Consider the following 23,856-nt stretch of genomic DNA (forward strand, 5'->3'; position numbering starts at 1 on the left):
ATTCTCGCCCCCCCGTTCTTTCCAGACTGCCTGGCTGATTGAACATATCTCCGGGCCGGTGTTTCGTGTTCTTTTTTTATACTTGCGGGTTTTCTTTCCTCTTAACGCTCGCTCCGGCGCCGCCACTATCACTTCATCCCCGACTCGCCTTCGCCTTGCCACGACTTCTCCTCGTTACCACAGGCCTATCGTTTTCAATTCCCACCCCCTTCGCATAGACACTCATTGAATCAGTCACCATGGCTGAAGGCAAGAAGACCGACGACTACACGATCCAGATGGATTCGATAGACCAGGGCAACAAGAGCTTCGAGGCGCCGCCGCCGCCTCAGCCCAGGAGTCCGCCGTCGGGCTCGCTGTCCAACAACCCCATCTTGCCCGTGTTGGCCTACTGTGGATCCTCGATCTTGATGACCGTCATGAACAAATATGTCTTGTCCGGCACTGATTTCAACCTCAACTTCTTCCTCCTCTGCATCCAGGTATGTTGGCTAATATCGGAGCACATGGCGGGTGTGTATTGCATGCTCAAGGCTGACCACTGTTCGATTTCCCCTGCAGTCTCTCGTTTGTATCATTGCAATCCAGACCTGTAAATCATGCGGTTTGATCACTTATCGCGACTTCAGCGCGGACGAGGCCAGAAAGTGTAAGTGCCCAGACTCTACATGCATGCCTTCAAACCCCCCTCGCGACGCTCTCGAACTGACATGTCTTTGATTATCACTAGGGTTCCCCATCACTCTGCTCTTGATCGGCATGATCTACACGGGCTCTAAGGCGCTTCAGTTCCTCTCGATTCCCGTTTACACCATCTTCAAGAACTTGACCATCATCCTTATCGCCTACGGAGAGGTGCTGTGGTTCGGTGGCTCCGTCACCGGTCTTACCCTGTTCTCTTTCGGACTGATGGTTCTGAGCTCTATCATTGCCGCCTGGGCTGACATCAAGCACGCTGTGGAGAGCAATGGCGATGCGACCGCCAAGATGTCCACTTTGAATGCAGGCTACGTCTGGATGCTGGTCAACTGCCTCTGCACGTCGTCCTATGTTTTGGGCATGCGCAAGCGGATCAAGCTGACCAACTTCAAGGACTTTGACAGTACGTTGCTCGGATCCAATCTATTGTAGCTCGAAAGTATCGTTTTACTGACCTGCCGTTTTCTAGCCATGTTCTACAACAACCTTCTGTCGATCCCCGTCTTGATCGTTCTGTCCGCTTTCTTGGAAGACTGGTCATCCACCAACGTCAACCGCAATTTCCCTCCTGTGGACCGCAACAGCATCGTTTTCGCCATGATCCTCTCCGGCCTGTCGACTGTGTTCATTTCCTATACCTCCGCCTGGTGTGTTCGCGTCACTTCGTCGACCACTTACTCCATGGTTGGAGCTCTGAACAAGCTTCCCATTGCTATCTCTGGACTCATCTTCTTCGATGCTCCTGTTACCTTCCCCAGTGTTTCGGCTATCGTCGTTGGCTTTGTTAGCGGTATCGTTTACGCCGTTGCTAAGATCAAGCAAAACGCTAAGCCAAGGACTGGTGTCTTGCCGACCGCCAACCCCCCGGTCAGCGCCAGCAGCCAGAGTATGAGGGACTCTCTACGTTCCTAGTCGGGTTGCCAGTCATCAAGTGGATGGTCAACTCGTTGTGGGCGACTGCTCCGGCTTGACCATCGTCAATGTTGCTCCGTACCGAGTGCAAGATTGAACGTGCTCGTTACTCGCATGTGATATGTGATTCTTCGTTTCGTTGTAGTTGGCGAGGGCTGTCGTTCAGACCTTGAATCACAGTCTTCATGCCTTCCTCGGCAGGTGTTGGTGGTTCTGTATTCAATTTCCACATGTCGAGCTACCTGAGAGGCCTTTAATTTGCTGTTACTGGTCTTTCAGCTTTGCTTTCAAATATCTGCCCCGATCATGACCCTTTTCGCATATTCTTTTTATTTTTGTTTCGGGCTGCGCAGATGGCTTCCATTTGAATATCATCTAGTAATGCCGTGGATTGATATGACATGTCTTATTGTTTTGCTGATCATGGCGTGTTCCGTGTTCTTGTCTGTGACGGGGCCTCGCAAGTTCAGGTTTCGTGCGGTTGAGGATTTATCAAAAAAGGAAGGCCTTTCCTGGTGTTGAAGCCTGTATATAAGAAGTTCTTTCTTTACTGCCTTTTTAATAAATTTTATAGAATTGAAGCGTGTTTTTTTGGACGACTGGAGATCCCTTCGCGGTAAGAGTACGACTTAGTCGCCGAGGTTGCACTCGGAGTATCTTCTCATAATGTAAGGTCCCCGGAGCTTCTCGTGAACATGTTACATGCTTTTCTTAACAAATCTGTGTGTGTGTGTGTGTGTGTGTGTGTGTGTGTGTGTCACGGTCCTGAATTAAACACTTACTGTATAACTGCATTTACCTAGATAGAACCATATTGAGCTACCTACTACGTACTACCATCAATAAGTACTGATGCATCTCCGGAGGTCTGTCTCCTATGGGGTCCCGTCCCTACCATGATCCCGCAAACCCGACCCTCTCATTGGTCCATGCGGCAAGCAGGCAAATCATACGTAGTAGAATTTTGAATCGCCGCCGTGCCTCCACCGTACCTTAAGTGCCTCTGTATCGCAAAATATATATATATCATTATCAAAAGACATTTATATGAAATATATATATATATATATACAGTACACAACCCTTACCTAAGAAAAGAGACGACTCCCGTCTTCCCCCTCTTTTCTCATCATTATTCCTAATATTTACCTTTTCCTTTTTTACCCCTAACAATTTCCCTACATACTCTTTAAATATCACCAGACAAAGAGAAGGGAAGGGATTAAAAAATCAAAAAAAAAAAAAAGGAAGATAAAAAGAAAAATGCCCAAGTCCAGGAAAGGCGGGGGCCCATCCCCAGCAGGCCAGCAACAGCAACAGCAACAGCAACAACAGCATTCAAAAAAGCATCGCAAAATGTCATCGTTTGCTAAGCTTTCGACTACCACCCCTACGAACTCTGCAAAGCCCAAAGCCGCTCAGAGTGCTCATCACCACCCCGGGTCGTCGGGTAATGCTAAAAACAGCAACAACGATCGAAAGATGAAGAATTCGCAGCAGCAACAGCAACAGGTGCAGAGGAACCAGCGGCCTATTGTGCCTTTTGGACGGAAGGATCGGATTTTGTTGGTTGGGGAAGGTGAGTCGGATTTGCCCTTCCTTCCCAATTACTACTTTTATGTGCCCTTCTTGCGGTTCGATAGGTGCATGCATTGCCTTTACAATCTTGATACTTGCTTTCTTTTCCCTCCTTCCTTCTTTTCTTCTCTTCGCGCGCGCCTTTCCTCCTCCCCACGCGGAAAGCAGATGCTCAGTGTCCAAGCCCGCGTTGGCCTTTGTCTACATCATACTTGCTAATTCCCTCCGTGGGAGGGGGAATCTGACCCGGAGAACCATGTCATAAAGTTGCTTCGCTGGACCGCAGTCCTAACTATATTGATGTAGGCGACTTCTCCTTTGCTCGCTCATTAGTCCTCCAGCACCGTTGCAAGAATGTCATGGCTACCTGCTATGATTCCAAAGATACGCTCCACAGCAAATACCCCCAAGCTGAAAATAACATTCACGATATACAGTATGCATTTCCCAAGGCGACGACGGGGGACCATGCTTCGGACAGTAAGGAGAACTCATCCAACGGAGACGGCACAAGCATTGTCGGAACCAATGCACAAGGGCTCCTTGAAGACCAGGCGCAACGTCGTGGACCCAAAGTCATTTACTCAGTTGACGCTCGAAAACTTGGTCTTCCTGCGGGTGGCGGTAAAGAAATACGGACGGGCTTTCCACGACAGGAGCGAAAACGCCCGGCCTGGAAAGAAGCAAAGAGCGGCACCTCATCTGCACCACAAGGTGGACCGTGGGATGTGATCTGTTTCAACTTCCCCCATGTCGGCGGTATCTCCACCGACGTCAATCGGCAGGTGCGAGCCAACCAGGAACTCTTGGTGGCTTTCTTCAAAGCGTGCGTGCCTTTGTTGTCCCATCAACCCGTGCGCGTAGATAGTGACGACGAAGACGACTGGGACAACTGGGAGGACTCTGACGTTGAATCAAGCGGGGGTGAAAACGATCATGATGGCAGTGAAGACGGCGACCAACTGCGAACAGCCAATACTACCGGGCAGGCGACACGCCAAAACAGAGTGGAACCAGGTCAGATTCTAGTGTCGATGTTTGAGGGTGAGCCTTACACCCTCTGGAATATTAAAGACCTTGCAAGGCATGCTGGCCTGCGAGTGGTCACCAGTTTTCGATTCCCGTGGGCCTCTTATAAGGAGTATTCCCATGCGCGGACGCTGGGCGACATTGAAGGAAAGGATGGTGGGAGAGGCGGCTGGAGGGGGGAAGATAGGGACGCGAGAATGTACGTCTTTGAGGTTAAACAGGAAGACCATCCAGTGAAACGGAGGAACGCCCCATCTTCCAAAGCTGGGCAGAGTGCGAAAAAGAAGAGGCCGAGAGATGCATCCGACAGTGACGACAGCGAATAGAAAATGCCCGTGCAAAATACTCGTTGCAGATACACATTCCACTGTCCGTTTCAACCCAGAAGAATGAGATAAGGAGTAGGGCCAGTTGCAGCTGTACATAGCCTTGGTACGCATTCCTTGTTTACATGATGTAGACTTTCTTCATATCACCCTCATTGAATACTTCACCGGTCGTAGGGTCCTTTACTTTACCTGCCTCAACACATCCGACTTTCTTGCTCATCTCTAAGAGCCGTTGCTGACCGTAAATTCTGCCATTTGGAAGCACAATCGGGTCGCTTTCAACGTAGCTCTTTGTGTGGTGAGCATATGGCATGTTACGTGCGAGCTCGTTAAGCTCGGTCGAACAAATTGGACAAACAGATGTTGTTGTGGACAGCGAGTTGGAACTGGAGGAGGTATAGGCCGAATGGCACGAAGGAGTCTTGAGAGCCGACAACCCCGCAGACAGAGCGATGTGTAACAAAGGGCGAGAAGATAATGACAAGAGCTCATGGTGAGTGCGGACAAAGAGATCGGAAAGATAAGCCCATCTTTCATGAGCATACATCGACTAAGGGCGAGTTAGTTTGTACGGTCTTTCATGAGAGTGTCTCCAATATTCCCATTACCTTGTACGGCTCAGCTTTGGTGTCTGGAGGAAAAGCGAGAAGTCCTGCAGCTCGATGAATCTCTACCGATTGTGTCTCAAGGTAAGGCGCCAAATATCTTTTGGCGTGAATCATAGCGTCATTGAATCTCTCTTTATGCCCCGTTCTGACCATTTCAATGTATTGCTGCAATCGAAGTTCGAACTCCAGATTATACTGTAAACCATGGTCAGGCTTGTGTTCTGGCATATAGCTCCGTGATCATCGGTCGATGTGAGACAAACCTGACTCTTCTTCAGCGCTGCTTTATTCTCGCCACACCATTGCAGGGCATCTTTAGTTTCACCAGCGCGTAGGCTCTCGGCAATCCGTTGACACTGTACGAAAACGTTGAGATCTACGAGTTCCTCGATCCCCTTCTCACGGGCTAATTGCTGGGCACTTTTAATATACCCGGAGCGTAACATATGATCTACCATGAGCCTGTCCAATCGAACCCTCGCCCACTGATCATATTGGACGTCTGCCAAGCTAGGAATCTGGTGAAGTTTCTCCAGGTGCTGAATACGCTTCCGGGACTGCTCTTGAATTCTTCTTTCCTCCTGATGTAAATTCTCCATTTTCCGTTTCAAGCCTTGCATGCGGGAAATCATAGCGTCGAGTGCAGCAAGAGCTTGGTCAGGCGTTTGCTCATTTGATAAGGATGCATTGGCGGTCTCCTTGAGTGCGGGGATGACATATTCCTTTTCACGCTCCACGAGGCGCTGAACAGATTTGAAATTTCGACGTGCAAGCTCATGTGGTAACCGTAGGAGAGGCTGGTCCTAGAATCAGACGACCAGATTAGTATCAGAATGCGGGGGCAAGTAGGCAATAGGTTGGGGGCATAGAGCTGAATACCAAGAGCAGATGGTTCTCCGCATTGAGCCGGGTAGATGTAAGTTCCGCAGCCATGGTGAACCAAGATACAGCCAGTGATTGAGTTTCTGACTAGGCAGTTTATAGGCTAAGCACGATCAAATGAGACGTGAAGTAGACATAAGTGAATGGGGGTTTGAAGGAATGGGGGAGCAGCAGATGGATGTTGCCCGACGTGGTTACCGGAAGTAATGCGGGGGACACCGCCTCCGGTCACGGGTCTTCAGTCACGGTACCCGCGCCCAACTTACGAAGACGTTCACTTATGTTCAAGGACCACGCAGGTGGAAATAGTAATTGAATCGAGAAAAGACACTGACATACAAGAACCGCAACAAAAATCTCTTTAGTAAATAGATTCCCTTTTCAAACCCAAGACTCCGACACAAAGAAACAAGTATGTTACAGGAATCATACCCAAGCGACGCTCCAACAAGCCTGAACCGATTGGATAGCGGCCGCTCCCCGTTCTGAGGCAGGTAAAGAACTTCCCGGAAGCGTTTAATCACTATCGTCGCTCTCCTCCTTCTCCTGCTTGGACTTCCGGCGCTCCTTCTTTTCCTTCTTCTCCTTCTTCTTGCGCTTGCGCTCGGCCCGCTCCTCGGGTGTCTCACCTTCGTGGCGCTTGCGCTTCTTCTTCTCGTCGTCGTCGTCATCAACATCCATCTTGTTGGGAGAAGAAGGGGTTTCCGTTTGCTCGGCAGGAGTAGCAGCCTCTTCCTTAGCGACGGGTTGAGCCACTGCCTGCGCGCCTTCTTCTTCGGGTGCGCTGTAATCCTTGTAGTCGTTCTTCCATTTGGCAGGCGTAGCCTCGTTAGCACGACCGTACTTCTGCATTGTTTGTCAGCAAACCAGCACATAGGTGAGCGTTTCACAAATCCAGAGAATAGCTTACATCCAGCTTTCCGGCGGACTTGAGCTTCTTCTTCTCCAAAGCCACAGGTCCCAAGCCCCAGCGACGGGGGTACAGGTCGCGTTCCATGATACAACGCTTGACCTTGGCAACAACGCCGTGATCGCAGGTGGACAGCTCGACGGTCGACATTTGAGCGATACCAATGGCAATAGCCTCACCCTTAGTGGTCATGAGGACTACCTCTTCGTTGACCTCAATACCAGCCTCTTCACCAGAGTTAGCAATTCAAATCGGACCATATACAGGTGGGATCTTACCAAAGCGGAGGAGACCAGGAACCATCAGCTTAGCACCATAGCACACAGCATTCACAGCGCTGTCTTTGACAACGATACGCTTGTACGTGGTGAGGAGAGTCTCCAGAGGCTTGATGACCTTCCTCAAATAAGACTCGTCCCGCTGGTTGTCGTACATCCATTGGGCATCCAAAACATCATGCAGAGTCACCATTCCACTGTTCTCATCCATGGCACCACTGCGAACACGGCGGAGTTCCTGCATGTGCGCACCAACACCGAGCAGAAGACCCAAGTGGACACAGAGGGTTCTGATGTAGGTTCCGGCTTCACAGCTGACCCAGAAGACACCAAGGTGCCTCTCGTTGTCGAACTCGTAAAGCTTGCTTTCGTGAATTGTCCGGATACGAAGCTGACGCTTAACAGCAGAGATCAATGGCGGCCTCTGGAAAAGAGCTCCAGTCAATGTCTCGAGAGCCCGCTTGAACTGGGCCTCGCCACCAGGGATCTTATCATGAAGGCGGATAACGCAAACGTATTCTTTTCCGGCACCCTGTTGGGATTTCACCAGGCGAGTGGCACGGTCAATGCAGACAATCAAGCAACCGGTGACCTTGGGGTCGAGGGTTCCGCTGTGACCAGTCTTCTCCGCCCTTTACAGAACTAGTCTCAGTATCGTCAAGACGAGAGGAGAGCAAAATAGAAAATTTACCTCAGGATTCTCTTCATCCAAGCAACAACCTCATGACTGGAGGGGTTTGAAGGCTTGTCGAGGTTGATGACACCGGAGTTGATGTACGACTTCAGGTCGCGCTTCAAAGGAGTGCTACCAGCGGGGATAGGCGTGAAGTGGCCGGTCCTGACAAGCACTGATATTATGGATCAGTACCAGCTACATTGATATGAGATATGGCCTTGGAGTGAACATACGCTTGTCATAATTCTTCAGAAGAAGCGGCCACTCCGACGTGTCGATTTTCGAGGAACTAGCCTCAGGCTTGATTGCGTAGTCCATCTCCTCCTTAGCCACTGCGACCGCCATTTTGAAAAGGCTGGCTTGAAGGGTGCAGAGATAACTGGGTTGTTGCGCGCGTTGAGGGAAGGCGCAGGAAAAATTGCACTCTCCGGACTAAGTTTTGTTCTCGCGCTAGCGAGGAAGAAGTCTGGGAAATTTTGCAAGTGCGGCGAAAGCTCCTGCGACTAATCAGGTTAGAGCAGAAATTTTACCCGCCGACCCAGCATCCCGTGACTTGTCTTTTGCACGTTGCAAATTCGGTATCCGTACGTCTCGTTACGTTTTTAAAACATGTTACTTTGAAGGACTGTATCGAAAGTTGACAATTTTCATTACTTGGCGGTATATAAGAGGTATCGGTCTACCTGTGTCGTGTTTACTTGAGTATCTGCTACCTCTCTTTTATTTATGATTCTGAGCATCGAAATGACTTCAAGGACCTGCAAGAAGTTGACAGTCGTACTTCTTGAGCCCTTGGCTTCAGCACCAAGTTAAATACAATTGTAGTAAACATTGCCCGCTTGACCAGACTTCCCTACTCTGGACTGGAGCGACTCAATAACCTGGTAGGAACGACGTGCCTACTCAGTCACCACCAAGTCTTCTTCCTGGCCCTCTTCTGCTCCAAGGGCTCTGAAAGGATGAAGTCCAGCTTCCCGAAGAACCCTGGGTTTGGTCCGTCGCACGGTAGGCGGTCCCAAAGGCGCGAGCTTCGCCCCGCGGCTTGCTAGCAGCAAAGAACCGCCTCACAAAGGCTGGAGTGACGAGGTAGTTCTTACCACCTCCGAAAGTTGGATATATACGGGTAAGGAAATCGTAGAAGTGGGCAGCAACTATGCCCATGCCGTCCCTCAACGCCGCAGGCCATCCGGAAACGACGAGTGTTAATGTGAGCATTGCCCAAGGTAAGAACTCGACGGGTATTTGGACGATGAAAAAGCTCGCCTTTTTTCCTCGATTGTCTTGGGAATACGTGTAAACGAATGCCAGGATCAACGCTGAGTTGAGAAAACATCAGTATGGGCAAGCATATTTGGTACCACGGTTAGCTCACCGGAGGTAAAAATTACATTGTTCAAAAGACAACCTGCCGTGAGCTTTGGGTTGTCAGTACTGGCAAGTTCAAGGAGGCTACATTGGAAGGGAGGAAGGGTCTATAAAAATAAATGAAAAGGCAATAGGATATATAGTTATAGAGATGTAGGGCACCATAACCACCAGTGTGAACCGATTCATCACACTAGCTATCTCACTGGTCGTCCCACCATGCCTACAACGCATATAGCCCCGGTAAAATCAGTTGTGGAGCTATACGGGATGCAGGGGTGATCTCCCTCGTTTCCAGGAACCGCTTCAGCTGATGCTGCGCTGGGCGGGCAGATATACGAGGTGGTAGATAAACAAATGAAACAGAACGATAACGATAACGAAGATGGGCGCACAGCAAGACTGCGAGACAACAGGGGTCGAAGTCATCGCTTGCATATGAGACTGGGATGTTCCCACAACTTACCATGATGATGGATGCTACGAAGAACACATAAGTGAAAAAATCACCAGGTGCACTGAACCGGGGAGATTCAGTCTCCAGGCGGCTGCCATAAGTAAACACTACCGGCAGTTAGCACGCCCGTTCATCAGAACAGCGCAAAAACCATACTAAAGTAGAGATCAAAGATCAGGGAAAGGCCTGGTCCAGTGATTATGAACGGCGAGAACAGCCTCCATATCTCTGGTAGTGTCTTGAAGACAAGGCGGCGAAGGAAAAGTACATAGTAACCGCTGAGGAGGCCACCATGTACTAGTATAGACTGTAGAAAGGTAAGTGCAGTGAGTGTTCTGAAGGAGAGTCAGTTATGGATCTTGACATGAGACACAAGTGATGTGGGAATAGCTCATACCTAGTAACAGGAGGAGCAGCCCAAAACTGGTCCATTGTGATTGCAAAGAGCTGCTATGAAAAGCAGTCACGGTGGTAATACTGTAATCCGAGTACAGATACTATTCGACACACATCATTCAGTGTCACAATAGGGGGCGTGGCATTCAAAGTTGTTTTAACAACTAAGTTGGGAATAATGGGAAAGAAAGAAAAGGACAGAAAGTGAGTTCTTATAGTGTGTGTATTTCCTAGCTCCAGTGCGGCATCTGTTTATCCGTTCCGGCATGTGTGCGACCCACAGGGTTATACCAATTGCGGAAGTTCCTATCATCATTTCTGTACGTAATGATGTCCTGCTGTTTCAGGGCCTGGTTAGTAGAGAACTACCCCGTAGTTAACGATAATGACATGATCAGTGACTGAATATAGCAGAAACGAGTGTGGACAGATTATCATATCCATGAATGGGTCCTCGGTACTCCATAATACTCCTGAAATAACGAGTTACTAGTGCTACATGCGAGCTAATTCAACATGCAATGTGTCGCTATATGCCACAATACACCCCTTTCATCGAACAAGTATCGATCTACTAAGACGTCCCTTTTCGACGGCCGTGATTGCTCTAGGATTCAAGTACCATAGTCAGAGTAGTGGTGTCAAGCCGAGTAAGTTCTTAATATATCAGGAGGCTCTCCTCTCTATTCCATTATTGGCCTTTGGCCGCTTCTTCATCATGACTCCATGAGCCCTACAGAGGGCTAGTGAAAGCGGTGCCTCGGACGGCAAGTCGTCCGTCTTTACCCTCAATCCAAACATCCCAGGTTGTGTAGCCCTTTCCCAATTTGGGTTTGCCGCATACTGCTAACTCCTCATCAACATATAGAGGAGCTATGTTCCTATACTCAATGTGTGTGACAGTCAATTGTAACTTACTCAAATGGCCCTGCAGAGCAGTAAGAAGCAACGTCAAAGTCAACGGTCCATGTACAAGAAGGTTGCGGTAGCCTTCAACGTCTTGTGTGTAGGCCTTGTCGAGATGTATAGAATGAGCGTTGAAAGTAAGAGCCGAGAAGCGGAACAGCAGGGTTTTGTTAGGTATGAGTCTGTGGAGGAAGTATGAACCCGAGGGTGCTACGCGCCACCGAGCACCGTTAGCAAAGATATAGTGACTGGTAATCTTCGAGGTAGCTCGCACATTTTATAGCCCTATTTTCCATGTCAAAACCAGCCTTGTCATGACTTAGTTGCTCGGGAGTTTTCTTGCGCATAAACAATAAATTCCTGGTCTCAATGACACAAGCATCGCCAACGTCTTCCTCGGTCTCCTTCCATATCCGCTCTTTAATATCGCGATGGTCTTCGCCCTCTTGAACTGTGCCGATCCGCCTTTCAATCTTGACCATAACCTTTTCTTCGCCTGACCGCCCCTTCATTACCACGTCACGAATAGTTTCGATACAAACGGCTCGGCTGCCATTTAGGACCAGGCCTTTCGGAGTGGAGAACCTGACACTCCCACCAGCCCACAAGCGCCTATCAAAGGGACTCCCTGGGGCATGTAAGGTGTCCGTACCGTCTGGAAGGATCTGCGGCAATGTGACTTGGGGAGGGAAGTAGACTAGGTGGTGGCCTGCTGGCACGGGAGATCTGCTGTGTGCAGAAGGGAGCTCATTTGGCGCTGGGGTTAGCGTGGGAAGGAGTTCGGCCAGAGTTAAGCTCAGGAGGTATGACGGCTGGGGATGTAGATAGTCAAAAGTCAAGGGGAGCTGTCGTGATGTCAAATCTCGATGTAGCCTTTCGGAAAGAGACGAACATGCACGACATGAAGCCGGTAGTGTCCGCCAATTCTGCTGCTGTTGCTGCTGCTGCCATGAACGCAGTAATAGTCGCATCCGTCTGGAATTCAAATTGAACGTGCGCATTTGGTCCAATTGCTAAGATAACCAGGCCCTGGTGGACAAAATGAACCATCAAAAACAAACAACTCGGAGATGATTACACGGGCTTAAACGAGTTCAAATTTCGACTAGTTATGTCAGCCGCAGCTGTGGAAAGGAACAACTCACAAGCTCTTGGCAGGAGTACAAAATCGTGAGGCAAGCAACTCAAACCCAGTGGATCTCCGAAGTCCTCATAGCGCTGCCATGGAGCCTCTCAAGGTCGCATTCCTCGGCCCTGTCGCGTCATTCTCCCACCAGGTCAGAATTTCATCAGGTTGGACTTCGCAATAGTCCCATTACTAACCAACCTATTAGGCCGCAGTTGAAAGCTTTGGGTCTTCAGCGGAACTTTTACCCCACGTATCGTTTCCGGACGCTTTCGCAGCATTGCAAGGAGGCAACGTCGATTATGCTATCATCCCTTGCGAGAACTCAACCAATGGCTCGGTTGTTCAGACTCTAGATCTCTTGGCGGACCCGAGCGGCCTTTACAGTAATGTGAAGGTGTGCGGGGAACATTATCTGACAGTTCACCACTGTCTTCTCACTCGAAAGGGTCTCTTCCCACCTGGCCAGCGAGACTACAGCTCCATCACCAAATTATATACCCACCCGCAGGCATGGGGTCAGTGTGATACTTTTCTTGAAAAAACTTTCAAAGGCGTCGAAAGACAAGATGTCTCGTCAACCTCCAAGGGCGCTGAGATCGTGTCCAAGGAGACGACAGAGCGATGTGGAGCAATAGCTAGTCGCTTTGCTGCCGAGCATCACGGTCTAGATGTATCAGAGGAAAATATCGAAGACAAGGCCAATAACACCACCCGGTTCCTGGTGCTCAGAAATGTGACTTCGGAGCGTACGGGTCGGCTGGTCTTCCAATATGCCAACGGTTCCCCAGCACAGACACAAATTTCTACTACACCAACAGCGCAAAAGACTCTGATCTCATTTATGATTCGCCAGGATTGCCCGGGTGCCTTGGCAGATGCTCTCTTGATTTTCAAGGATCGTGGGATGAATCTGACCAGCATTAATTCGCGCCCGAGTCAGATAAGGCCGTGGAAGTATGTATTCCTGGTCGAAGGCCAATACATTCCAACAAGTGAAAATGCGGATGCGGTATCCAAAATCATGGATGGGCTACAACATGTCACTGAGGGTTGCAGGCATTTGGGAACATGGGCGGATCAGCTCGTATATGTCTAAGTGTCGGTACTGATGAGGAAGTGCAAGAGGTTCATCACAAGTGCTTGTAGCCTGCAAATTTCATATAGACAGATCAAATCGATACCCAAATAAGGAAAATAAGGAAATAGGTTCTATGAAGCAATTCAATTGCCGTGTAGGCCTCGTGTGTCATGCGCTACCAGATTTACAGGCATCTACAGGACCTGTAGATAACATGAAGAGGAAGCCAGTGTTGGCTTGCTTCCCTTATAAGAAGCGCACTCAGAAGCAACAAAAGAAAAACACAACGAAGAGATCCAGTGCTGACAGGCACTGGAACAAACAGTCTAAACGCGCTAGCCCAAGTGTTATACGATCGACAGCCCTTGGTGAGTTATAGGTTCGACATAACAGATCTATCATCTTTTCGAACTGAAGTATAAAACCTAGTGCCACCCTAGACTGTCTACATAACCTCAGTGAACATGTTACGGAGCTTGGATGGCCCTGCTGCTATGATGTCAGCAAGTAGCAACGATTGCACATATAATGAAGCACATACTTCTAGGCAGCTTCATAGGATATTGACTGGGCAACGGCACGGTGTGTACCATTGCGGCCATGTTGCCGGGAGAGCCGCCATCACGAATCACGGGGCGAGCCGTCAGAAGGTCCGAACCGGAAACTTCTGGCCGTTCATCCTCGCTCTCTGCGAGGCCGCGGAACCGTCAATCTGTAGAGTGATTAGCACACGAAATAGTATGGTTATGAAGATAAACGTACCGTCGTAGAATTCATCCTCGTCATCGTAGTCAGCAAGCTGTTCGAAGTTGACCTTGTACCGAAGGATGGCTCCGATACCACCGAAACCCTTGACAAACTGGTTTCCTTCACTGGACTTGTCGGAAACGAACTCCAGGGTTGCTCCAAAGTCCTTGTAGCTTTCAGCAAGCCACTCAAGGAACGACTGCTGCTCGTTAACTTCCATCTCAGCGCCTGTCTCCTTGTCCATGAAGAGTTCCCGATTCTCTTCCTGTGACTTGGTAGTGTGGATGACGACGTCCGAACCGCTGGAGCTCTTGAGAACGTAGCGAGTGACATCAAGGTTCTCATAGACGATCAGTGTCTCGGCCGCACCAAGCTCCAAAGCCTTCAATGTATCGTCAATGCCATAACAGACCTTTCCAGTATCCTGACTGATTTCTTCGAAGTACTTTCCGATAAGCTTCTTCTCCTGAACGAATTTGACGTTGCTCAAGGTCTCAGATGCCAGTTCGATAGCCTGGTTAAAACCATTCTCGCCACCATAAGACACGTCAACAACCTTGATAACCTTAGCCTGCAATCTCTGGTCGAACATATCGGACTGGTTCAGGTCGTTCTTGAAATCGGCAGAACCGGCCAAGATCAATCCTGCAACATTGACCTTGTCGTTGGTGATGTAGTTCTGAACAGCCAACTCAGCAATCTTGCGTACGTAGTTGTGGCGCTTCTCCTCACGAAGACGAGCGAAACGCAACGCTGATTGACCACCACGGCCGTGCTTTTTGGGCAGATCAACGCTCAACTTCTGCAGAATTTCTCTGGTGTTGCCGCTCAGGGTACCGAACAGAGCACCGTTTCCATCCATGACGATGAAACCAAACTTCTGATCAGATTCAAGAAGTTCACTGAGAGCCTCAGTGTGGAACTTGTTGTCACAGAGATACAACGAGGTGTTGATTGGCTTGAAAGGCTCGAAATCGATGTTGATCTTGCGCTCCTTTCCTTCAGAGGTGATAATTTCACCGCAGTAAACCACTAGACCGTTCGGAGGCACCTTATTGTAGAGCTTGAGACGTTGCTGTGTCGAAGTGATAGCGGAAAGGACGGAAAGACGGTTGACACGAGACTTGATATTAGACGCAGTGCCCTGTATTATGCGATTAGCAGACTGGCTGTCACTCTCTCAGTCAAACCACTTACAAACTCTTCCGCCAACATCTTTGCTGCTCTAGAAATCTGGTCCTTGGGGGCTGCAAAGAAGATCCGATAATTAGAAGGTATTCTAGCGACGAGTCGACTGGACGGAAGACGTACGAATGATAAGAGAGATCATGGAGGTTCCGTTTCCTCTAGCGGCCTCAAGCCGCTTGATGAGTTTCTTCACCTTCCATATCTCGATGTTCTTCTCCGCTTCGTTCGGCTGAGCCGCGCTCATGTTGGGCGAGGCAACAATATGATACGACCAGAAGACGTTAAGTGTGTGGCTTGCTGGTGCTAGAATACTGACTGTTAGCGGCAAGACGTCTTTTTTTGAAAGTGCAAAGAGAAAGCGAACTGGAATAACAAGGGATCTATGAGAGTAGGCAACCTCAAAGACAAAGGTGAACGGGAAAGAGACGATCAAGTCACATACCTCACGGCTGGTCGATTTGCCGTCCAAGTCCAGCGGGGTGTTTAAAGCAATTTTCATCAGGCACCGTGGGGGGGCGGCCGACGACACAAGGAACCAACGAATGGGCCGGCGGTCGCCTGTTTACGATGACATAAGCTGGAACTCGCACAAGGGGGATCAATTAATACCACAACGCTTGTTTAGAAACATTGTGATCCATGTTGGTAGGGAGTATATAAAGGCGAGAGAGAATCGCATCTGAGGCCTCTGCATTTGCATCCTTGTTAGGCTTATCGATCTCCCTCAACATTGCGACCTCAAGGCTTCCAAAGATCAATGAGATGGACCGAAGTGCGGTTCCTGGAAATACCATACTTCCGTAATCCAGTATACGATCCAGCGCGCTTGCGAGTCAACTTTAAATGTCGCAACTGCACCGCTTGGGGCCTTTATTATAAAGAGCATTTCTTATCAAGTCCTTGAGTGCTTAGAACTTTATCTTGGGGCGTGCTACCTACAAAGCGTCTTTGATAGTCGAGACATATTGAAGGATTGCCTGATGTCATGGCTCAATTCATACTAATCAATACGAACGGTACTACGGAGTACTTCCCACGTAACCTTCTTTGCTGGCATTCGGCCTACCTTACCTTTCGACTAACTAGATCACTTACTATCATACTTCATATATGGCACAACCTAGCATGAGTCTGGGTCTTTGGAGTTGATCATCTCTCTAAACGTCAGTGGTCATTACTCTGCGATTAGTTCAACATGTAACCATCCGCTTCAACGGTCTTACAATCGTAAGTTTTCGGGGACTTCGAAGCAAGAGTCTTAACACTATCCCGAGAACATGCAAGAAAGAAACCGTCCATGTTATCGCAGACTGCACCACCCCCCGGTCTGAAGTACATAAATCAATGTCGTGAACCAAAATGCTATTGATGGCTTATCAACAACACGAAGAACTATCTCCAAAAGCTGGTTGGAACTCCATGTACCTGTGCAGTACTAGTTCCAAGAAGAACCCCACATTCGCTCCCGAAATTCGCAGAAGCTCCCGGGGGTCCTTTTCTATCATGGAATAATTTCTCATTGGACTTACCAATCAAGATTTCTACCCTTGCCTTTCTCGGAGATAACCTGTTTGTATCCGTTAGGTAGACTACGGAGTGCTAAACTACTACACGCTTATCTTTGTCCTGGACTTCGTGCAAGCCGATCCTGTGGCTGCGCCTATAAGAAATCGCTGATAGTGACGACTCTTCCACTCACACTCTGGGTTTAATATCCGCCACCAAAAGTGACGCCCTAATATTACTTCGCCGATAGCTGATTTGTCTCCTCAACAGCCTTGATTGTACTTACTGCCTTCAATAAATAGACTCGGTCTTTCCAAGGTTTCCTTTCCTCGATCGCTCTTTCCTTGAGATCTTTTTGATTTTATTTATTTATTTATTTATTTATTTATTTATTCATTTCTTTCTTTTCTTGTTTGTTTCCCCTTTGCGAAAGTCGACCAAGCAGCAAGTAGCTTGGTTCTAGACCGGAAGCTTCTATCCCCTGGCAAGGGACTGTTGAAGGAATCATACACAATGCCTGAATCCACAAATCCTGCGGCTGCTGGTGCCCAGGCTTCTAGCTCACATAGGTCGATTGCGCCTGGTAGGCCGAGCGCTGAATCTGCAATTGAGTCTGATGTGTATCCTTATGGGCTTGCAACCAGCAGTGGCAGCTATTCAAGAGTAGAAGATAGCTATTCGAGGCCAAGGTAAGTCGCCTACTCATCATGAAATCACATAAAATGCCAGCCTCGGTTTAACTATGTCTTGTGCTACACAGATCAGCGTCCTTCTCCGCGCGGTTCAGACAGGCAGGAGGAGTCAATAGCATTGACAACTTTGCTCGATCGTGGCAGCGAGCTGCATATTTTCCAGAAGTCTTACCTCGACGATCGTCATTTGTGATAGACTCCGACGAAGAATGGGCTGGGAATACAAACGACATCTTCAGGCCACATGATTACCCGGGGCATGAGGCCGACGTTACACGTCCCTTATTGGGTGCTGATGGAGAAAATGAAGACAATGCCATGGCTGGCCAGCTGGATCTGAGAAAAAGGACATCGAATGCAGACATTTTTGAACCATCGCTGGGCGGTTCGTACGGAACGATTTCTTCCCGCGTTAGTGCGACGACACGGAAGCATGCGATCCAATTGCACAGAGAGCAACAAAGTCATGGTGATACATCTGTGGGCTACGAAAGAGAACCGGTCCTTGTAAAGCAGGTGCATCATGAAGACGGTACAAGAGAGTGTATCGTTGTCGGCCAATCTACGGTTCCACAGACAATCTTCAATTCCGTCAACGTTTTAATCGGTGTTGGTTTGTTGAGCTTGCCACTAGCTCTGAAGCATGCTGGCTGGCTTCTTGGCCTGCTATTTCTGCTATTCGCTGCAGTGGCCACAAATTACACGGCAAAGATCCTTGCAAAGTGTCTTGATGCTGATCGGAGTATCGTCACTTACGCAGATCTAGCATACATTAGCTTCGGTCACCACGCACGCTTAGCGACAAGTCTCTTGTTCTGCTTGGAACTAGTTGGGGCTTGTGTTGCACTGGTTGTGCTTTTTGCGGACAGTTTGCAAGCTCTCATCCCGGGCTTGAGCCTTCTTCAGTGGAAAATAGTATGCGGACTTTTGCTTGTTCCCCTCAACTTTTTACCATTGCGACTTCTTAGCGTGACAAGTATACTCGGCATACTTTCTTGTACCTCTAGTATGTGTACCTTCTTTCCAGAACCCAGTGTATTACCGAGAAACTAACATTGTCGAAGTTGTCATTATCACTTGCATTGATGGGCTTACGAAACCAACCGCCCCGGGATCACTCCTTCAACCAGCCAGGACGTATTTATTGCCTGACAATTGGGCCACTCTTCCTCTTAGCTTTGGGCTAATAATGTGTAAGACCAATCACTCGCTAGGGGTTGCTTAGGAAAACGCGCTGATGTTCAGATAAGCACCATGGGGTGGCCACGGCGTATTTCCAAATATATACCGCGATATGCGGCATCCACAGAAGTACGGCAAGAGTCTGTGGGTCACTTATATTTTTACGGTAAGCGGGTTTCGGCAGCATCTTGAAGAGTATATGCAGAAGAAATGCGTGCATATTGCTCAACAAACAGGGGATAATGTTCTCGGGTGCTAATCGAAATATTCGTCCTAGTATTCTCTTGACTGCACGATGGCCATAGTGGGCTGGATCATGTTTGGAGACGACGTTCGAGATGAAGTCACTGCCAACATCCTACGTACAGAAGAATATTCGCAGGTATTGTCTATTTGCATGATCATGTTCATCGCCATCATTCCAATCACAAAAGTACCATTGAAGTGAGTCATATTTCGCATGTTGTCCTCTTGTCTTGTTTGTTTTCGAGAAAAATGTGGATTGTTGATTGACAAATGTAGCTGCCGGCCGCTCGTGGCCACAGTCGAAGTCCTCTGTGGACTTGGGTCACACCCTGAACTTCAGACAGATCCCAAGAGCACGAAAGCCATGGTTCAAACGCTTTCAAAAGCCTTAATACGCATCCTTGTCGTGGTCAGCATTGTCATCATGGCAGTGCTATTCCCTTCGTTTGATCGAATTATGGCGCTGATGGGATCAGCTTTATGTTTCACGATCTGCATCATATTGCCGGTTGCCTTCCACCTGAAAATATTTGGCAACGAGATAAGTCCAAGAGAACGGGTACTGGACTGGTGCCTTTTAATAACTTCCTCGATATTGGCGTTGATTGGGACTGCATGGTCCATTCTGCCGCAGGATGCCATCTCTGCACTATGAGAGTGCGAATAGCGACGCTTTCTTGTTGTCCCATACGACATTATTATCACTTGACGATAATTGAAAAATTGTTCCTTGTTTTTCCAGGGTTCAAGATTTCCTTTTTGAAAGGTTTGGCGTTGTAGTCGCCAACCTGATCCCAAAGTTGGAATATCAGCTTGGAAGTCTGCTTGGTCTTAGCCAACGCAAAGCCCATACTGGACATTATGTCTTGCAGCCTGCTTTCGGTGAGGTAGCGCGAATTGGTAACGCAGGAGACTGGCAGGACTAGAAATAGGCTTGGGGTAACATCAAGAGAAGACCCGGAGGGGGGTGATGTGGTCAAGAAGGATATACAGCGCTTCAACATTTCACCCCGACCGGCGGCGTCGGGAACATAATTGAGGACCAAGGAGAGACTGATGATATGGAACCTGTCGAACTCGTTTTGGGGAAGTGGCCTTTCCATGAAGTCCTGTTTCAAGATTCCCGGTTCTTGAGAATTCAGATCTATCCTAGTGACATCCAGTGACTTGTTCATTGAACAAGCGTTCTTCGTGCTTAGAGCTCCAATCTCGAGTACTCGGAGCTTGTAGGGCGTATTTGCCATTGGCAGTAACCGAGGAGCTATCCAATCAACCAAGACCTTGCTAGAGTCGCCTCCACGATCTAGAGACTGGCCAAGTTTGCTTGCGAGCTGGTAGCTTTCCAAGCCACCATTTTCCCGGATCTGCGCTTCGATCTTTGCGACCAAAACATCATCACCGGCCCGTACAGCTTGGGCATGCGCCTTGAGTAGTCGATGGTGTGATCGAATGAGATTTCGAGTAGCTTTCGCCGACAAGGCCGCATGCTTTGCCCGGACAGTTGGTGGGCGGGTGCGGGACAGAAGAGCAGGTCTTTTTCTCCGTTGTTTGTTAGAAGGCCCCATGTCTCGGCCTAGTAATACTGCTGCCCTGGCAGTCCCCTGACGTTTGAGTCGTAGTGTCTGCGCAGGCAACAGCCATGAATTGGGCTCGTTCAACTATTGTCGAGATCATTATTGATGGCTTCGAACATGTGAGAAACCGCTTATTCTTCACGTGACCGTAACGGATACACTATGCTGAAAGAAGACAAACTCGACAGACTAGCCCGTTCGAGTTGTGGTCGCCAAGAGATCCAAACCATCCGACACGGAGGGCTGGTCAGGTGACCCACAGAGTCAACCGTAGGGTTTTCATTAAGCGAATACCTTCCAAATAATTCGACACTCGACACTGCGACAATCAACACGACAGCGCCGGACGATAGCCATGGCTCCCAAGGTGGATAACAAGCAAGGTAGGCATCATTTATGCGATTCATCCGTCTTCTTGAAATTTGCAGATTTGTTCTTGTCGGAATTCCGGTTTTGTGAGCCTCGAATGGCATCTACATGTGGCGGTACTCCGGGGGATAAGGCCCTCTCAGCACGATCGAAAAAAAAGGCATTTCCGATGAACGATTCGAGCCCTGTGTTTCCCCCGCTATTGTCAACCTGCATGGATTTTGTGATTTCGAACGAGCGATCGGCTATATTTTATTTTGAAGTGACGGACGGGCTGACATTCTGGATCTATAGGCAAGACCAAGCCCAGCGACAAGGCTGGTGCTGCCGCCAAGGCAGTCATTAAGGGTGCTGGTGTACGTTCTCACAAGGCTTCAAATCCACCCATGCTCTGTTTGGTGCTAAATATCATTTGATTCTCCAGGCGCACAAGTCTCGTAAGGTCCGCACCTCTACGACCTTCCACCGCCCCAAGACCCTTCAGCTTTCCCGGTCGCCCAAGTACCCCCGCAAGTCGATCCCCCATGTCCCTCGCCTCGATGCGCACAAGGTCGTCCTCTACCCTCTCAACACCGAGAGCGCCATGAAGAAGATCGAGGAGAACAACACCCTGGTCTTCATTGTCGATGTCAAGTCCAACAAGCGCCAGATCAAGCTCGCCCTCAAGAAGCTGTACGACGTTGACACCGTCAAGGTCAACACCCTCGTCAGGTACGACGACCTATCTCATAATCATTTGACCTACCGAGTTCGGGATATCTAACTTGTCTTTAGACCCGATGGACTGAAGAAGGCCTACGCCCGTCTAACCCCTGACGTTGATGCTCTGGACATCGCTGCCACCAAGCTTGCCATCGTCTAGATATATTTCATTTAGGGTTTGGGTGAATTTTTATTTTGCGCGGTGGTTCATAAATATCAGTCATAAAGTTAGCTGCCAATGCTTGAATGAGGGCTGAATGATCGTTTCCAAAAAAGAAGAGGGAATTACTCGAATGCATGAATACCACGAATAAATCTGGTTCTAGGCTCCGTAGATCTTAAAAGCCATTGCCGCGGACTCAAGGCTATTTGCCTATCCTAGGCCTAGTGTTCAAGTAGAGGGTACAAATCTATGCATGTCACAGCCTTACATGCGCAGGCCGCCAGAGCTGAAAAGTGAACTTCCGGCACGGTCACAATGCTATTTCATGTGGCAAAGCCAGCACGTCCTTTCTATTGGTATGATTGATATAATACATGAGGTACCCGTTTACATGCAAGGTGACGGCAGACGTGCTCTATGCAAGAGCCCGCTGCTTTTCGTTGAAAAAGTAGAAGACAAAGATTATACATCTTATCCACGAAGAGCTTCGAGATGCTTCAGGATCGCAAGGTTCGAATCCATCCACCGCTCAACGCAGTTCTGCGCGCATGTTTCCTCATTTTGTTCCAGGCGACCTGACGAGATCTTTCCCGCGATACATTTCTTCCAGCAAATATCGGACAACGAATGGACGGCTAGATCATGACCATTAGCAAATTGTTGCCCTGGAAAGTCGCAAGACAGGGACGAATCGGCTTAGATAATAGCGACTCGGACACAAATGACTCACTTTGCTGCATCGTGGCCTTTTGTTGCTCGTTTGCCAACATCTGGCTCAGTTCGTTCTTGTCGGCATCATTCAGCTTGCTAATATCGACCTGAGTCTGTGCGTCCATGGTGAAGATGGATTTCTGTGAAAAAGGCCGAAAAGGTAGAATTTAATGATGAATGTTGTTTTACGAACGGATCGCGAGTATGCTAAGTACAGGTCTTGAGTAGGAGATGGGATGGTTTGCTGGTTGGTCTCTGACGATGCTCAACCATCGGAATCAAACGCCTAGAAGAATTAAAGGCGGTGTGCCATGGCAGATGCGGCCGCAAGCTCGTAGCGCCCGCCGCTCGAACGCATCTATCTATTGTGGAGCAAATCATTCTTTGGGCTGCGGAAAATCAACAGGGTTTCGGTGTTTGGTTTCGCATTACTCACTTCTGTCCCTCTTTCGAGAAATCACGCAAAACCGCCTTTATTTTTGTCTCGTTGGCTACATATCCAGAGATGCCCCCAGTACGGACCTCGCGCAATCGCAAACCGCCCCCGGCAGGCTTCGATGATATAGAGGATACACTGCTGGAGTTCAGCAATAAGATGAAAGATGCGGAGAATGCATCGCATGACGGGAAGAAAAAGCACGAGATGCTGTGGCCCATATTTCAAATCAGCCACCAGAGTAAGTGGTCTTCCGTCCGATTCATATTCCAGTTGTCGACGGCTCAAAGTTACTCATAGTATGACACATAGGGTCGAGATACGTATATGACTTGTATTACGAAAAAGAAGCCATATCAAAACAGCTGTACGAATGGCTTTTGAAGAACAACTATGCGGACGCCAACTTGATCGCGAAGTGGAAGAAGCAAGGCTACGAAAAGGTTACTATCTACCCGTTTCCTACTTCTGCTCTTCCTTATATCTCCTCCTTCTGTCATTCTTCAAGGGATACTACCACGAGTTTGCCCTACCAAGACCTGGAATAAGATGAACTAACTAACACGTGCCATGTCTTTAATACAGTTATGCTGCCTCCGGTGCATCCAGACGAAGGAAACGAATTTCAATGCAACTTGCATCTGTCGGGTACCTAAAGCGCAGCTCAAAGAAGATCAAACAATTCAATGTGTTAGCTGTGGGTGTCGCGGTTGTGCTAGCAGCGACTAGCCTCATCTCGAAAACAAAATTTCTTTTTCTGTATTTTAGCGTATCCGGGTTTCGTTAAATCAGTTGAGAGGCACAGGTCATGCAGGTTAGACCTTTCTTTGGTACGGCGTTAGGTTAGGAATTGAGACCTCAGACATCTTTTCCTTCCATGTACTGTTTCCTCGTACGCTGCTTATCGAACATCTTTTCCCTTTCTGCTTGCTTCGCGCATCATTCGGCACCAACTCACTAGGCTCTATTCATTATTCAGAACATACCTGAACTCCTTATTACCTTTTCTGAAACTAGAAAGCAATACGCTTCTACGCTCTTTTACACTTCAAAAAATACAGAAACAATGCAAACTGTGCGCTCTTGTAGTGGAAGCTAACTTGAATAT

General features: G+C 48.6%; 12 protein-coding genes across 12 annotated transcripts; 6 read left to right on the forward strand and 6 right to left on the reverse strand.

Moving 5' to 3' along the window:
* Positions 1 to 143: 143 nt before the first annotated feature.
* gmtA (GDP-mannose transporter) lies at positions 144 to 1,797 on the forward strand. The gene is made up of 4 exons (XM_025660583.1): positions 144 to 482; positions 562 to 649; positions 731 to 1,102; positions 1,169 to 1,797. Exons 1-4 carry the CDS (start codon positions 240 to 242, stop codon positions 1,609 to 1,611), a joined length of 1,146 nt encoding a protein of 381 aa, XP_025514842.1. The 5' UTR covers positions 144 to 239; the 3' UTR covers positions 1,612 to 1,797.
* Positions 1,798 to 2,967: 1,170 nt separating this feature from the next.
* On the forward strand, positions 2,968 to 4,544 carry BO85DRAFT_373852 (25S rRNA (uracil2634-N3)-methyltransferase; the record flags this gene model as incomplete). The annotated part of the gene is made up of 2 exons (XM_025656101.1): positions 2,968 to 3,190; positions 3,496 to 4,544. 2 exons carry the CDS (start codon positions 2,968 to 2,970, stop codon positions 4,542 to 4,544), a joined length of 1,272 nt encoding a protein of 423 aa, XP_025514843.1.
* A 121-nt stretch (positions 4,545 to 4,665) lies between these two features.
* BO85DRAFT_373785 (FYV10 family protein) lies at positions 4,666 to 6,088 on the reverse strand (the record flags this gene model as incomplete). Its single annotated transcript, XM_025656097.1, has 4 exons — positions 4,666 to 5,097; positions 5,156 to 5,350; positions 5,419 to 5,958; positions 6,035 to 6,088. 4 exons carry the CDS (start codon positions 6,086 to 6,088, stop codon positions 4,666 to 4,668), a joined length of 1,221 nt encoding a protein of 406 aa, XP_025514844.1.
* A 241-nt stretch (positions 6,089 to 6,329) lies between these two features.
* On the reverse strand, positions 6,330 to 8,374 carry cbf5 (pseudouridine synthase CBF5). Its single transcript, XM_025657094.1, has 5 exons — positions 8,135 to 8,374; positions 7,917 to 8,073; positions 7,226 to 7,857; positions 6,948 to 7,174; positions 6,330 to 6,883 (listed from the first exon to the last, which is right to left on the reverse strand). Exons 1-5 carry the CDS (start codon positions 8,244 to 8,246, stop codon positions 6,554 to 6,556), a joined length of 1,458 nt encoding a protein of 485 aa, XP_025514845.1. The 5' UTR covers positions 8,247 to 8,374; the 3' UTR covers positions 6,330 to 6,553.
* Positions 8,375 to 8,524: 150 nt separating this feature from the next.
* Positions 8,525 to 11,996, reverse strand: BO85DRAFT_423022 (uncharacterized protein; the record flags this gene model as incomplete). Its single annotated transcript, XM_025657999.1, has 7 exons — positions 8,525 to 9,217; positions 9,274 to 9,316; positions 9,733 to 9,830; positions 9,880 to 10,058; positions 10,121 to 10,146; positions 10,886 to 11,036; positions 11,275 to 11,996. 7 exons carry the CDS (start codon positions 11,994 to 11,996, stop codon positions 8,805 to 8,807), a joined length of 1,632 nt encoding a protein of 543 aa, XP_025514846.1. The 3' UTR covers positions 8,525 to 8,804.
* A 187-nt stretch (positions 11,997 to 12,183) lies between these two features.
* BO85DRAFT_450322 (prephenate dehydratase PHA2) lies at positions 12,184 to 13,650 on the forward strand. Its single transcript, XM_025660346.1, has 2 exons — positions 12,184 to 12,302; positions 12,360 to 13,650. The coding sequence occupies exons 1-2, from the start codon at positions 12,249 to 12,251 to the stop codon at positions 13,248 to 13,250; spliced, it is 945 nt and encodes a 314-aa protein (XP_025514847.1). The 5' UTR covers positions 12,184 to 12,248; the 3' UTR covers positions 13,251 to 13,650.
* Positions 13,221 to 15,411, reverse strand: BO85DRAFT_496931 (translation termination factor eRF1; the record flags this gene model as incomplete). The annotated part of the gene is made up of 5 exons (XM_025663971.1): positions 13,221 to 13,718; positions 13,774 to 13,920; positions 13,995 to 15,123; positions 15,177 to 15,226; positions 15,291 to 15,411. The coding sequence occupies 5 exons, from the start codon at positions 15,409 to 15,411 to the stop codon at positions 13,678 to 13,680; spliced, it is 1,488 nt and encodes a 495-aa protein (XP_025514848.1). The 3' UTR covers positions 13,221 to 13,677.
* A 1,775-nt stretch (positions 15,412 to 17,186) lies between these two features.
* BO85DRAFT_460269 (putative transporter) lies at positions 17,187 to 19,448 on the forward strand (the record flags this gene model as incomplete). Its single annotated transcript, XM_025661708.1, has 6 exons — positions 17,187 to 17,362; positions 17,434 to 18,371; positions 18,430 to 18,558; positions 18,616 to 18,713; positions 18,825 to 18,991; positions 19,070 to 19,448. The coding sequence occupies 6 exons, from the start codon at positions 17,187 to 17,189 to the stop codon at positions 19,446 to 19,448; spliced, it is 1,887 nt and encodes a 628-aa protein (XP_025514849.1).
* A 46-nt stretch (positions 19,449 to 19,494) lies between these two features.
* Positions 19,495 to 20,650, reverse strand: BO85DRAFT_373890 (25S rRNA (adenine2142-N1)-methyltransferase; the record flags this gene model as incomplete). Its single annotated transcript, XM_025656103.1, has 2 exons — positions 19,495 to 20,332; positions 20,628 to 20,650. The coding sequence occupies 2 exons, from the start codon at positions 20,648 to 20,650 to the stop codon at positions 19,495 to 19,497; spliced, it is 861 nt and encodes a 286-aa protein (XP_025514850.1).
* A 52-nt stretch (positions 20,651 to 20,702) lies between these two features.
* BO85DRAFT_450329 (60S ribosomal protein uL23) lies at positions 20,703 to 21,753 on the forward strand. Its single transcript, XM_025660347.1, has 4 exons — positions 20,703 to 20,750; positions 21,031 to 21,092; positions 21,161 to 21,447; positions 21,511 to 21,753. Exons 1-4 carry the CDS (start codon positions 20,723 to 20,725, stop codon positions 21,596 to 21,598), a joined length of 465 nt encoding a protein of 154 aa, XP_025514851.1. The 5' UTR covers positions 20,703 to 20,722; the 3' UTR covers positions 21,599 to 21,753.
* A 142-nt stretch (positions 21,754 to 21,895) lies between these two features.
* Positions 21,896 to 22,852, reverse strand: BO85DRAFT_450330 (Tim10/DDP family zinc finger protein). The gene is made up of 2 exons (XM_025660348.1): positions 22,332 to 22,852; positions 21,896 to 22,236 (listed from the first exon to the last, which is right to left on the reverse strand). The coding sequence occupies exons 1-2, from the start codon at positions 22,435 to 22,437 to the stop codon at positions 22,073 to 22,075; spliced, it is 270 nt and encodes an 89-aa protein (XP_025514852.1). The 5' UTR covers positions 22,438 to 22,852; the 3' UTR covers positions 21,896 to 22,072.
* BO85DRAFT_469570 (BUD31 family protein) lies at positions 22,683 to 23,809 on the forward strand. Its single transcript, XM_025662338.1, has 3 exons — positions 22,683 to 22,989; positions 23,061 to 23,191; positions 23,334 to 23,809. Exons 1-3 carry the CDS (start codon positions 22,818 to 22,820, stop codon positions 23,475 to 23,477), a joined length of 447 nt encoding a protein of 148 aa, XP_025514853.1. The 5' UTR covers positions 22,683 to 22,817; the 3' UTR covers positions 23,478 to 23,809.
* The last annotated feature ends 47 nt before the right edge of the window (positions 23,810 to 23,856 follow it).

Source organism: Aspergillus piperis (assembly GCF_003184755.1).
Source record: "Aspergillus piperis CBS 112811 unplaced genomic scaffold BO85scaffold_11, whole genome shotgun sequence".
Classification (NCBI taxonomy): domain Eukaryota; kingdom Fungi; phylum Ascomycota; class Eurotiomycetes; order Eurotiales; family Aspergillaceae; genus Aspergillus; species Aspergillus piperis.

Bases quoted from the DNA above. Each gene is read 5' to 3' on its own strand.
- gmtA (XM_025660583.1), top strand. From the start codon at position 240: ATGGCTGAAGGCAAGAAGACCGACGACTACACGATCCAGATGGATTCG. The intron at 483-561 runs GTATGTTGGCTA...TTTCCCCTGCAG, and splicing joins TCTTCCTCCTCTGCATCCAG to TCTCTCGTTTGTATCATTGC. The intron at 650-730 runs GTAAGTGCCCAG...GATTATCACTAG, and splicing joins CGCGGACGAGGCCAGAAAGT to GGTTCCCCATCACTCTGCTC.
- cbf5 (XM_025657094.1), bottom strand. From the start codon at position 8,246: ATGGCGGTCGCAGTGGCTAAGGAGGAGATGGACTACGCAATCAAGCCT. The intron at 7,175-7,225 runs GTAAGATCCCAC...ACTCTGGTGAAG, and splicing joins TCCTGGTCTCCTCCGCTTTG to AGGCTGGTATTGAGGTCAAC. The intron at 6,884-6,947 runs GTAAGCTATTCT...CAAACAATGCAG, and splicing joins AGTCCGCCGGAAAGCTGGAT to AAGTACGGTCGTGCTAACGA.
- BO85DRAFT_450322 (XM_025660346.1), top strand. From the start codon at position 12,249: ATGGAGCCTCTCAAGGTCGCATTCCTCGGCCCTGTCGCGTCATTCTCC. The intron at 12,303-12,359 runs GTCAGAATTTCA...CCAACCTATTAG, and splicing joins TCGCGTCATTCTCCCACCAG to GCCGCAGTTGAAAGCTTTGG.
- BO85DRAFT_450329 (XM_025660347.1), top strand. From the start codon at position 20,723: ATGGCTCCCAAGGTGGATAACAAGCAAG. The intron at 21,093-21,160 runs GTACGTTCTCAC...TTGATTCTCCAG, and splicing joins CAGTCATTAAGGGTGCTGGT to GCGCACAAGTCTCGTAAGGT. The intron at 21,448-21,510 runs GTACGACGACCT...ACTTGTCTTTAG, and splicing joins AAGGTCAACACCCTCGTCAG to ACCCGATGGACTGAAGAAGG.
- BO85DRAFT_450330 (XM_025660348.1), bottom strand. From the start codon at position 22,437: ATGGACGCACAGACTCAGGTCGATATTAGCAAGCTGAATGATGCCGAC. The intron at 22,237-22,331 runs GTGAGTCATTTG...GTCATGATCTAG, and splicing joins AAAGGCCACGATGCAGCAAA to CCGTCCATTCGTTGTCCGAT.
- BO85DRAFT_469570 (XM_025662338.1), top strand. From the start codon at position 22,818: ATGCCCCCAGTACGGACCTCGCGCAATCGCAAACCGCCCCCGGCAGGC. The intron at 22,990-23,060 runs GTAAGTGGTCTT...TATGACACATAG, and splicing joins ATTTCAAATCAGCCACCAGA to GGTCGAGATACGTATATGAC. The intron at 23,192-23,333 runs GTTACTATCTAC...TCTTTAATACAG, and splicing joins AGAAGCAAGGCTACGAAAAG to TTATGCTGCCTCCGGTGCAT.